This window comes from Heteronotia binoei, chromosome 9 (assembly GCF_032191835.1).
Source record: "Heteronotia binoei isolate CCM8104 ecotype False Entrance Well chromosome 9, APGP_CSIRO_Hbin_v1, whole genome shotgun sequence".
In the NCBI taxonomy this organism is placed as follows: Eukaryota; Metazoa; Chordata; class Lepidosauria; order Squamata; family Gekkonidae; genus Heteronotia; species Heteronotia binoei.
Genome location: NC_083231.1, coordinates 100,287,746 through 100,301,163, shown reverse-complemented (window position 1 = coordinate 100,301,163; position 13,418 = coordinate 100,287,746). Strand labels below are relative to the sequence as shown.

Sequence of the window (13,418 nt, the reverse complement as noted above, 5' to 3'; positions counted from 1 at the left end):
GGTCCCCCCCCAGTGGCCCCCTGCGGCCCCCTCCCCCCATGGTCCCTAGCTACGGGGCTGCCAAAAACTCTCCCGTTTTATAAGTGTGCCTAGTTAATGCAGAGAAGAGCAACACCCATTCAGTGGCTTACAAAATGGCTCCCGGGATTTATTGGAATAATTAATTCAAGTGGTAGCTCTTTGGAAAGATTACTGCCAGCGCCATCTTAGGTAGATTTACTTCAGCACTGAATTGGTGGTCACAATGGCTTTAAAAACTGAGGTAACTCTGAACAGGATTTTGGAGTTTATCACATATTTGGAAGAGGGAAAATACTGGCAAAGGAGAAGGAGGAGGAGGAGAAGGAGAAGAAGAAGTTGAATTTATATCCCACTCTGTATTCTGAATCTCAGAGCAGTCACAATCTCCTTTACCTTCTCTCCCCCCGACACACAACGGACATCCTGTGAGGTGGGTGGGGCTGAGAGAGCTCTCCCAGAAGCTGCCCTTTCAAGGACAACTCCTACGAGAGCTATGGCTGACCCAAGTCCATTCCAGCAGCTGCCAGCGGAGGAGGGGGAAATCAAACCCAGTTCTCCCAGATAAGAGTCCGTGCACTTAACTGCTACCAAACAGTAAGGAACAGGATAAATATCTTGCTCTGTTCTAGCAACCCCCTTTGGTGCAAGCTCTGCCCATCTTACTAACAGCCCGTATGCTAGTACAAAAGAAGATAGAAGAAGATATTGGATTTATATCCCGCCCTCCACTCCAAAGTGTCTCAGAGCGGCTCACAATCTCCTTTACCTTCCTCCCCCACAACAGACACCCTGTGAGGTGGGTGGGGCTGGAGAGGGCTCTTGCAGCAGCTGCCCTTTATTTTGGGGAGGGACGGTGGCTCAGTGGTAGAGCATCTGCTTGGTAAGCAGAAGGTCCCAGGTTCAAAATACAAGCTGGTTTCAAACCTTGTGGAGCCCTCTTTCGATCCTGACCAAAGAAAAGTACAATTTTTTTTTATACAGAAAACCCTGCTCTGCCAACCGTTTGGACTCTAAGTCATTGCTCAGCTTTTTACTTCCTTTCCTGCTCCATTAACGTATGAAGAAAAACATTGCAAAGATTTCTTCTCAAAAAGGCCTTCACACCAAACCTCTTCAGTGCAAATAATAATAATAATTCAAGACAAAAAACACCTCTTCGCAATCCACGAAAACACACACCTCTCCCCCCCTGCAGTGGCAAATCCAAAGGCTACTGTAATGTTCAGTAACAGGATTCGTCACAGGGTAGAAATAAACATTCTTATCCCCTTTTCTCTATGAGACACGCTGTACCAGTCTCTAATCTGCTCTCACATTGTCACACTGCTCTAACTTATGGTTGCCAACGATAGTTCAAAGTAACTCAATACAAGCAGGACAGAGTGACTGGGGTGTGTTTGTTTTTTACAGTAACTGGGGTATGGCGACTGTGAGCACACATCCAGAACATTTTCTTCAGTAACTTGAAGTCAACAGAATATTCATCAGGCAGAAATCCGCAAAGCGTAATTAGCCGGCAGATTTATTTATAGCCGTACAGAATTAAGTGTACCTTTGCAATAGCCTTAGAACTTCAGCCGGTTTTCCTTCGCAGCAAGCCTGAAACCTACACGCCGGATTGCGGCATTAAGGAGACAAGCAAACGTAGTAGACCCAGTGCCTCTCTGGCCCTGCTGAGCAGACGGCATGATTGGGAATCGCAGGGATAAAAGTGGATCTTTGGACGTCCTCCACCACTGTTAGTTACACTCCATGGGTTACTTGTTCATTCATGCAGTTCTTAATGCAATGAATAATCCATAAGGCCTCCTGAAGAATAATGGCAGCCCAGGCCCAAGGGAGGCACCAGCTAATTTGCAGGAACATTCTAAATATACACGGGCGGCTCACTGCTTTAGCAAATGCATTTTTTAAAAAGAAATTTCCCTTTGGGTTGCCAGATGCCGCTTAGATCAGAGCACTATCGTAAATCTATTGGAACATACACTGCCTCTCTCTGCATATGGATAGCTTTGCAGGGGGTGGAAGGGGGGAGACAGTTGCCAGGAAAGCCTGAGCGAACGTCATCTAGGTTTGCTGGAAAATAGCAAGGAGAAGCCAAGTGCTCCAGTGATGGCTTTTAGCTAGGATCATGCATGCTAGTTTTAGGCAGCAAGGACTATCCCAGGAACCAAGGCCAGCACAAATATACTACCGACGGGCCTCATTTTGGGCAGGAGCTCACAGGAACGGCGCTCCAGAACCTCAAATTTCATTGTGCTCTCTCTGGGCTTAAATTTTATTGTGCTGTTTCTGAGCTCCACTGTTCAAACCCCCTGTGAGAATTTTGCTGATCTCTACAATTTGACAAACTTTCTAATATTTCCCCCCCACACACACAAAAATTGGGAATATAACCAAAATCTATAAAGCAGACAGATGGAAATCATCATCATGCCGCTGTGGCCACATAAGAGAAAGTAATTTAAAAAGTATGATGGGAGTAAGGTTTTATTATGACAATTCTAATTCAAGAAGCATTTTAAGATAGATGCTGAGCTGATGTAATTTAGTGTACCTCTTGGCGATGTCAGGGGTGTGAGGCATATGCAAATAAATTGTGCTAATGAGCTCCGGCACCTTTTTTCCAACAAAATCACCCCTGAAAGGAGGATAGATTATGGAAGCACAGGAAGGAGGGAGATGTACATGCCCCTGGGCAAATTCTATGCCTCATGTATGACAAAGGGAGTTCTGATTTTTAAAAGCTCATACCTCCCATATGTGATTGGTCTCTAAGGTTTGTAATCTATATTATTGATCTCTAAGGTCTGGACTCCAATCTAGGTCTTTTCCTGCAGACCAACATGGCTGCTCTCCTGAAACTACCATTAGGCACATAGTTAAGTCATTTAGAATTTTAAAGTAAGAATTAAAGGAAGGATTGGATGGATAAGGGAGCCTGAGGGAGAATGGTGGACAGGGGCTTAGTGGCTGGGCTGCAGAGGCCAATAAGAGTGGGGAAAGAGGATGAAACAGCAGCCTTAGAAGACAAAGAACCCAGTGAAGTCCCACCTTCATAACCACCAGAGGCCTTGCAATGGAGGCACTACTACATGTCTGTGAGCCGCCCTGAGCCCGCCTTTTGGTGGGGGAGGGGGGGATATAAAAATAAATTTACTTTACTTTACTATAGCACTGCTTGAACAGGATTTGGGTGTCTTCCTGTTTCCTCCACCCTCACCGGGAGTTATCTGAAGGCCAAGAAGCCTGTTCTTATTTTGGGGAAGAAAAAGCAGGGGGGTGGGTGGGGGGGAAGCTGTTTGTTATAAAACGTATGTTCCTAAGCTCCCCTAAGCAACAGGCTTAGAAAAGTGAAGAATGTAAAATTAACCGGAAAGTATGTAACATTTTTGTGACCCTCTAATACCCGGATAATGCGATCTCTGGGCAAATTCTGTGCCTTTTCCTGTGATGAAAGCAGACTGAATTTCAAATTAATTGCAAGTTACTTCTTAAAGCCCTGATTCAGTGCTCCATCCTTGAAAAATAGCTGCTTTGCCCCATCACTGAATCTGGCAGGTAAACTAAGTGTTTTGGGTGAGCAAGGATTCTGTGCAACAGCCTTTTCAGTTTCCGTGAAGATCAGGAGGATGGTTCCCAAAAATTGTGCACGGAAACATGCAAGTGCCTTACTGCTAGGCTTTTTTTGAGCAGGAACCCACAGGAACACAGTTCCAGCTGGCTTGGTGTCAGGGGATGTGGCCTAAAATGCAAATGACTTCTTGCTGGCCTTTTCCTTTCAAAAGCCCTGTGTGAAACAATGGTGATGGCAAGGGGTGTGGCCTAATATGCAAATGAGTTTCTGCTGGGTTTTTTCTACAAACCAAGCCCTGCTTACTGCTGTCAGTCCAGTCTCCTTGGGAAGCCCCTGCATGACACCAGAGTGCATTTGGGCCTCAGGAAGGTACAAAGATACCATTTGCGTGATGCATTTGCATTATACAGAATCTGTCCAGGAGCATCAACTGAAAACAGGATTCTTGCTTGTTTACTTGGGGAGTAGGATGAGAGGTTATTTTAAAAAACCCTGTCCCCCTTGTCTTGCTCAGTCTCATAGCACAAGCAGGGGAAGGACCATGGCTCAGTGGCAGAGCGTCTGCCTGGCATGCAGAAGGTCCCAGGTGTTCAGTCCCCAGCATCTCCACTTGAAAAGACCAGGTAGAAGGTGATGTGAAAGACCTCTGCTGAGACCCTGGAAAGCTGCTACCCAGACAGCGCTGACCTTGATGGAACAATGGTCTGATTCAGTATAAGGCAGCTTCATGTGTTCAGGATGTTGAGTGTACATTATTATACTCAAGTGTCTCTCGAAAGAGGGAAGGGCTGTGCTGGAGTGGCAGAGCATGTGCTTGGCATGCAGAAAGTCCCAGGTTTAATCCCTGGCATCTCCGTTTTGAAAAAAACATCAAGTAAGTGAAAGACCTCAACCTGAGACCCTGGAGAGCTGATAGCAATTTGAGTAGACAATACTGACCTTGATGGATTGATGGTCTGATTCAGTTTAGGGCAGCTACATGTGTTCATGTACAATTCTTTGCTTTCGATTTGTACAGAACTGTCATCCTTGCTGCTACACAACTTTGCAAAGTGCAGACTTTAAATCTGTGGGCTTATGAATCCTTCCAAATAAAAGGGCAAAACCAGATGATATGTTGGAAGATCTCAGCTATTTAAACTTGGGGAAATGGCATGGAAGGAAAGAGACAAATTCCTCATCCTCTACATGACTATTGATGAAGGTTAAAGCAGAAAGTCTCAATGCAGGTTTATAGCTGAAGACCAAGAAGACAAATGTAACAACTACTGGAGAATTGGACCACTTTGAGGTTGACTATGAAGATACTGAATTTGTTCAAGGTTTCCTATTCCTTGGCTCAATCATCAACCGAAAGGGAGACTGCACCCAAGAAGTCAGAAGGAGACTGAAACTGGAGAGGGCAGTCATGAAGGAGCTAGAAAAGACCCTTAGATATAAGATTGTGTTGCGGGCGATCAAAACAATTCATGCCATACTATTCCCCCTACTATGCATAGGTGTGAAAGAATGAAGAATGAAACAATGAAGAAACGTGACAGGAAGAAAGCTGATTCCTCTGATTTGATTTATTGGATTTATATCCCGCCCTCCCCGCCAAAGCAGGCTCAGGGCGGCTCACAACAATACAATAGTAGATTATAGTAACAATACAATTCACTCAATTTAACATTTAAACAATTCATCAGATCTACAGTATAGCAATTTAAAACAAATTAAAACACTTTTGGTGCTAATATCATTTTGAAATGTGGTGTTGGAGGAGAGTTTTATGGATATCGTGGATTGCCAAAAAGACAAATCAGTTGGTCCTAGCCTGAACTCCTGAGAAGCCAAAATAGCTAAACTGAAGTTATTGTACTTTGGTCTCATTATAAGAGGGTCACTGGAGAAAGCAATCATGCTAGGAAAAGTTGAAGGGAGCAGGAAAAGTCCCAACATAAGATGGATTGACTCAATCCAGGAAGCCATGGCCCTCAGGTTGCAAGACCTAAGTATGGCTGCAAACAATAGGTCATTTTGAAGAATATTGATACATAAGGTCACTTGTAAGTCAGAAGCGACTTGACAGCGGTTAGCAAACACACACTCCAATATCATGACCCGTGACCAATACAAAAGACCCCAGGAACCCTATTTACCAAAAAGAAGAAGACTGAAGATTTATACCCCACCCTTCTCTCTGAATCAGAGACTCAGAGTGGTTTACAATCTCCTATATCTTCTCCCCCCACAACAGACACCCTGTGAGGTAGGTGGGGCTGAGAGGGCTCTTACAGCAGCTGCCCTTTCAAGGACAACTCCTGCAACAGCTATGGCTTACCCAAGGCCATTCCAGCAGCTATAAGTGGAGGAGTGGGGAATCAAACCCGGTTCTCCCAGGTAAGAGTCCACACACTTAACCACTCACCACACTGGCATGAAGGGCCCTCATAACAAGGCACCAGCTAATTGCATTTTAATTATTATGTTGTGCAAGCTGTTATGCTGATTCTTCTCTGGATCAAAACATGGGGTAGAAAAATCAAACAGCCACTTTCCCTTTCTGCGGTACTGTGAATGTTTTCCTATACCAATGTAACTTGGGCAGGGGTTGAATTCCTAAGGCATTACCACCACCATTCACACAAAGAGGCCTTGCTTTCTAGGGAACTATAGACAAAATGTGATTCCTATAAACACTCTAAGAAAGGAACAATCAAAAAGGGAGGCGCAAACAGAAGTGACAAGGAACAAGGCGTTCTCTCATTCCAAACGTACAGTTGCCCTCTCTTAATCCCTATAAACCCAAAGCAAAGGGAACAAGCTGCAATTCGCAGAAGAAAGTATTTCAGGGGCTGGGAGGAATCCGCCAAGATTAGAGGGGAAAACCATATAAAGGAAAACAAAAGCAATCGTTTCCGGAGGGGGGGCAAACCCTCCCAACAAAACCTGAAACAAGGAACACAAACGGATCTCAAGCCAAGTAAGCCCATCACGCGGGCCTCTGGATTAGCTTCTGTACACAACTCAACAAGAAGCCAAACTGATGACTCTGACAGTGCAAAGTAGAGGCTAAATGCTGGCACTGACAGCCAGGAAACCATCGGTTTGAATTTCACTGATGGCATGAACTTGCTAGGTGGCCTTCAACATATGAAGCCACCATACTGAATCAGATTCTCAGTCCATCAAAGTCAGTATTGTCTACTCAGACTGGCAGTGGCTCTCCAGGGTCTCAAGCTGAAGTTTTTCACGCCTATTTGCCTGGGCCTTTTTTAGTTGGGAGATGCCAGGGATTGAACCTGGGGCCTTCTGCTTGCCAAGCAGATGCTCTACCACTGCCTCAGCTATTAGGGAATAAAGAATCCCAACCTACTTTACAGTGGGAGCATGAAGATCACTGGTGTAAAGCTCTTTGAAACACTCTAAATGGTGGTTGTTGGTGGAAAGTCTCACAGCCGACTTATGGGGACCCTGGTGGGGTTTTCAAGGCAAGAGATGTTCAGAGGTGGTTGCCATTGCTTGTCTCTGTGCAGCAACCCTTCCTTGGCAATCTCCCATCCAAACGCTAACCAGGAGGACTGACCCTGCTTAGTTTTTGAGCTCTTATGAGAGTGGGCTAGCTTAGGTCACCCAGGTCAGGGGTCTAAATGGTTACCTATTTTATCTTGGGCAATTATCACCACTATGCTAGATACCATACAGAGAGATGACAGTTTAATTGATAAGAAGAGCTTTCGTTCTGGGCTGTAGCTGTTCATTGGCATTGATCTTTCTAGTTTAGTGAACCCCAGCATGGCATCTGGGGAGACGTGGCAGCTGCCAATGTGTTTCTTGAGGCCTGCTTGTTTGTAGAGTCTTTCGGATAAATTCCAAAGGGTCTTGACTGGAATGGGGGGTGGGGGGGAAGGGGGAGCTCTAGATCCCTCCTTCCCAGCTGGCTGACCATCAAACCACTGAGTTTATTCCAGGCGTAGATTCAACCTGGCCGCAGACAAAAACTCTCTTTTGCCTCTGGACTTGGAAACTTCTCTCTGTAGCCATGTAGCACAACCCTCTCCCCAGTCTGGAAAAGGAACCAAAACGTCTCCACAATGCAATGAGCTCATGTTAGCTTTCCTCTAATGCCTTGGTGCAGAAGACAGAGTCCCTGGAAGTGCTGCCTTTCTCTCTGCAGGGAACTCCTATTTAGAACCAACCACTTCTGCTCTAGGAGGTCACTTGGCTTGGAACCTCTTAACATCTGCAGAACCTCCCAACACTTGACCTGCCCTTTAACAGCCATTTTTGTGAGGTTGCCAACTACGTTTTCTCAAAATTCCAAAGGTGCCTGCAGACACAACGCTGGCTCCCCCACCCCATCCCAATCTATTTGTCTGTCACATTTTTTATCCTGCCCTTTCTCCAAAGAGCTCAGCGTGGTGCTCAGTTCTCTTATCCACCTTCAGTTTTTATCTCATAGCAGCTTTGGGAAGTAGGGTAGGCTGAGAGCATGTGATTGGCTCAAGGTCATGTGAAAACAACAAGAAGAGATTGGATTTATACCATGCCCTTCACTCAGAGTGTCTTACAATCTCCTTTCCCTTCTCTCCCCACAACAGACACCCTGTGAGGTAGGTGGAGCTGAGAGAGCTCTGACAGAAACTGCTCTTGAGCAGAACAGCTCTGAGAGAACTTTGGCTGACCCAAGGTCACCCAGCTGGCTGCATGTGAAGAAGTGGGGAATCAAACCCAATTCTCCCAGATTAGAGTCCATGCTCTTAACCACTACACCATACCGGCTATTCAAGTGCACATTTAGGGTGCACCGCATGGCTTTGAATCCAGATTTCCTGGGGCCCAAATTCAACCATCCAGCCTTTGAACCACAATGCTTCTCAAGGTTTCAAGGCTATAACTATCTTCTAGCTGTATTCAACATCTGCTTCTGTTTGTTTTGTTTTCTGGACAAGAAGTAAAAAAATTTAAATGGCACTTACCTGAGAATGTCTTAACAAGTCACCATCACTTTCGTTGTCCTTGCTAGAAGACAAAGAAGCGGTTCAGGTTAAAACACTGTCATAGCCCAACAAGGAGTCCCCCAGCACCTGCCAATGAGCTTTCTGGCACCCACAAAGCAAAGAGTCAGTCTGGGTTTTCTTTCACTTCAATGAAGTAGAAGATGCTTCAAAAGGGTCCAGGAAGTGTCACCTCTGTGTGTTCAGAGAGCACCTATTCAGAAATATTTATTTATTTAATTCTATTTATATCCTGCCCTCCCCACTGGAGCAGGCTCAGGGTGGCTTGCATATGCATGCATAAAATACATTAAGAATATCAAAACATAAAATCATAAAAATCAAAACATTTCAAGTGCTATATAATCTTTGGATGGCAATCTGCTAGGTAAAATGGATAGCTGCCTATTCCGTTTTTTATATCACGTTTTACTGTTCTGCTGTTCCAGCTGGATGTTCTATATAAAAACAGATCTTAGGTTCATGCTAGAGGTGGTCCAGATGTCTTGGCGTCTGTTGTAGCCTGTGATCTTAATTTGCAAATGCCTGGTGGAAGAGCATCGTCTTACAGGAAGAGCTCTCGCAGGGCGGGCCCTAAGCTCTTCGGGGAGCTCATTCCACCAGAAAGGAGCTGCAACAGAAAAGGCCTTGGCTCTGGTTGTCATGAACCCAAGCTCTTTAAGGCCAAGGATTGAGGACAGGTTTTGTAACCCTGATCAAAGTGCTCTCCAGGAAACCTATGGGGAAAGGTGGTCCCGAAGGTATACAGGTCCCTGGCCATATAGGGCTTTAAAGGTAAGAACCAGCACCTTGAAATGAACCCAGTATGCGATGGGCAACCAGTGCAGCCCTTTCTGCACAGGTTGCTGAAATAGCTGCCTTCATTACAGAAGAACTTTTGTCTAGGAACTCCTCAATGTTTCTATCACAATGATTTATGACTGATCCCATTCCTACCCACTCCCACCCCCTATAATTTCAAGATTTCTGAGCAAGTCACCTGTCTTCCGATAGCACTTCCATGTCATCTTGTCCTCTTCTATCCAGAGGCCTCGCAGAGCCAAAACTTTCCATCATCTACAAAACAACAAATATTCAAGGCAATGGCTAAAAAATAATTTCAAAAAATCCATACTTTAAAAAAACTTTTGTTGTTGTGTCCCATAGGGGAGAAAAGCCTAATGTAGCAGGCAAGCTTTACAATAGATCTAGTAAAGCACAAATAATACAAAGTGGCAGGAATGCAGAGAAAGAGGCCATATATGGCAATCAATGCACCTGGGCCGGCCCCAGCAGGGCACAATGACCGCCTCCACCGTGCACCACCAAAGAAGAAAAGACTGGTTCTTTAATGGAAGCAGGTTGGGGAGATAAAAGTTAATAGGAACACAAAGGTTGCCACATACAAATCCGCTTGTAGCTATGATGCAAAAACCTCACAGGTAACCCTTCTCATAGAATCATAAGGGTTGGAAGGGACCCCCCCAGGGTCATCTAGTCTGCCCCCCGCACAATGCAGGGGATTCACAAATACCTCCTCCTAAATTCACAGGATCAACAATGCTGTCAGATGGCCATCTAGCCTCTGTTTAAAAACCTCCAAGGAAGGAGAGTCCCCCACCATTCAAATGTCTCCTCTCCACAGGCCTCATCATGCTAACAACTCTCTTCAGCCCTCAGCATCTTCTGTGTCACCAACTTTTCCCTCGGCCTCTTGGAAAGTCAGTTACTCATTTCATCCCTTTCTTACCCCACAACTCCCACTGTTTCCAGTAATGGCCCTTGAGACCAATACCTCCTTTGGTCCTTCAGTGGAAGCTTCCAACCCCTTTAGCCTTTCCTATCTCTAACAAGAGCACAAGTTTCTTTCTTGAACTGCCCAAGAGACAAATGTTCACAAGCAATCTGGTTTCCTAAGTTCCAGTTTGGAACCCTACAACCAGATTATCTCATCCTTTTTGCCCTCCTCCTCCTCCAAAGAGATTGGTTTTATTACCCCGCCCTTCACTACCTGAAGGAGTCTCAGAATGGCTTAAAATCTCCTTTCCTTTCCGCTCCCCACAACGGACACCCTGTGAGGTAGGTGGGGCTGAGAGAGCTCTAACAGAAACTGCTCTTGAGAGAACAGCTCTGACAGAGTTATGACTGACCCAAGGTCACTCCAGCAGTTGCATGTGGAGGAGAGGAGAATCAAACTCAGTTCTCCCAGATAACAATCAACACACTTAACTACTACACCAAACTGAAGTTCTTATCTGCATGGCATAAGCAAGTATCCTGGAGTTTATGCATGTAAAGCTTAGTAAATGAAGCAGGCAGTGGCGGACTGGTCAGGGTGTCAGCTTGCCTGATGGCAAGTGGGCCCCCTTAAACATTAGACAATATGTTAAAAATGTTAATGTCCTTTTAGTAGTTTGAAAATATAATAGAAGTTCCAATATTATTACCGTAATGCAACTAAAATTTACGTTGCATTTAGGGTTGTCAGCCTCCAAGTGGGGCCTGGGGATCTCCTGCTTTTACAGCTGATCTCCAGCTGGCAGAGATCAGCTCCCCTGGACAAAATGCAATCTGTATTTACATTTAATATCTACTGCATACTGCCAGTAAAATGTACAATATATGTACACTAATTACTAAATATATACGTATGCATTTATTTTGCAAAAGTTTTAATTGTACCTTTTTCCCACTTAAGTGTTTTTTTGAAAAAATTATTTATTTCTTATAAAAATTAGCCTTATAGTTGTGGGTGGGCCCCCTTTGTCTCCTGGCAACCAATATTTTTAGACCCAGTCTGCCACTGGAAGCAGGGCCTCAATATTTGAATAGCAAAACACTTGGTACAAAATCTAAGCTTACAGCTGACCTGTTTATAAAAGTGTGTGTGTGTTAGAACATATAACTTCAGAACTTACCCCCCCCAACCCCCCCTCCCCAACAACTCAGAGGAAACATTCTACCAGTAGTTAACCTGCAGACAAAATAAATATGTCAAGTGTTCAAAAATTTGTTGGGTTCCATGAGTGGGGCTGCACTGTAGCCAACTCAGTTCCCTCTCAGCAGACACAGAAGTGTGTTTCTGTGCAGTGTGAGGCACCAGCGATGGCTGAGCCTGCGGAAGGAAGGAAGACTCTGAGGCAGAGTCAGCAATGTTCACACCTCGCTGCTATGGATGGCCAGCTTCCGCTGTGAAGGTCAAAGAGGGATTTTGAGCAAGCTGTGGTGAAGAACTGACAAGCTGGAGAGCTTAGGCCTCTCTTCTAACTGTTCCCATGCCTGCCATTTGCTGACGTCATCTGAGGCAAGCGATATTATCATCAAACAAGGTAGGTCAAGTAAGTCGCCCTTCTCCTCAAGAGAGCTCAAAATTAAGTTACCTCGAGCTGTCAAACATGGGGACTGTCACGTGTGAGGAATACTTAACTGTCCAGACTGTAATCTTTCTAGCCTTATAAATAGACACAGGACTGGCTGCCCAAACCATCTCCCACTTTTAAAAAGAAGACCGCAGAGGGAATGATAGTACAGTACACCCACTGATAGGCCAGACTGACTGCCATAGAATTTGCCACGTATCAGCACAAAGTAGTAGCTATTGTTACCTGGAGATCAAAAGAGGGGTGGAATTGCCCTTGCTTGGCCAGCTCATGACAGGGCATTTCAGGGCTATATAATGCAGTACAGAACGAGGGCTTTTTGAGCAGGAATGCACAAGAATGCAGTTCCGGCTGGCTTGGCGTCAGGGGGTGTGGCCTAATAGGCAAATGAGTTCCTGCTGGGCTTTTTCTACAAAAAAAGCCCTGTACAGAACTAAGCCAAAAAAGAGACAAGAGTGAACTCTCCATGCAACTGATGAGGTAGTTTGTTACCAGCATCAAAACTAAGTCAGCCCTAAGCCTGAATAGCCTTGACTAATCCAATCTCATCATATCTTGGAAGCTAAGCAGGGTCAGCCCTGGTTTGTACTTGGATGGGAGACCACCAAGGAGGTTCAGGGGTGCTATGTAGAGGCAAGCCACCTCTGCTTGTCTTTTGCCTTAAAAGACTCATGGTCCTAGAGTAGCCATGAATCAGATAGAACTAGACAGCACACAATTATCACTATTGCATTTGAATGGCAAGGGTTCAGTCCTAGGATACCGGAGTGGCTCAGGTGACCATTTCCCTATGTCCATCATTCACTAAGGGATAATGTCATTGGTGATCCCATTTGTTGTTGTCTTACAGTGACTTTTTTGGTTTTGCTGCTAGCCAATGACTCCAACTAGCCAGTTGCCACGATCAGGGACATGAATCGGAACTCATGAAACTGCCTTATACTCAGGGCTTTTTTGGTAGCAGGAACTCCCTTGCATATTAGGCTACACCCCCATGACATAGCCAGTCCTCCCAAGAGTTTACAGTAGGTCCTGTAAGAGGAGCCCTGTAAGATCTTGAAGGATTGGCTACATAAGGGGGGTGTAGCCTAATACGCAAAGGAGTTCCTGCTACAAAAAAAGCCCTGCTTATACTGAATCAGTCCAGTTGTCGACTCAGACTGGCAGCGGCTCACCAGGGTCTCAAGATGAGGTCTTTCACCTCACCTGCCCCCTGATCCTTCCAGCTGGGGATGCTGGAGATTGACGTAGAAGTCATTTGTGTGCAGAGCAGATGTTCTCCCACTGAGCCACACTCCCTCCCAAGTTGGAGATCAAGAGCACTACCTTCTGTGTATCTAAGGAACACCTCTGGAAATTTCACTAGCCAGGCCAGAGTGGCATCCTGATTAGAGTACCCAGGGGGCACTTTGTAGAAAAATAGGTGGTGGAGCTCATCCAGGGATTGTTATACAGTTGTAT

General features: G+C 45.3%; 1 protein-coding gene across 2 annotated transcripts in view; it reads right to left on the bottom strand.

Annotated features, from left to right (window-relative positions):
* Window positions 1–13,418, bottom strand: part of FAM13A (family with sequence similarity 13 member A) — a 220,659-nt gene that overhangs the window by 52,076 nt on the left and 155,165 nt on the right. For both annotated transcript variants that reach the window (XM_060247061.1, XM_060247062.1), the window contains 2 exons: window positions 9,578–9,654; window positions 8,560–8,602 (listed from right to left, as the gene is read on the bottom strand). In XM_060247061.1, coding sequence (XP_060103044.1) covers window positions 8,560–8,602; window positions 9,578–9,654 — 120 coding nt within the window. The remainder of the gene's footprint in view (window positions 1–8,559; window positions 8,603–9,577; window positions 9,655–13,418) is intronic.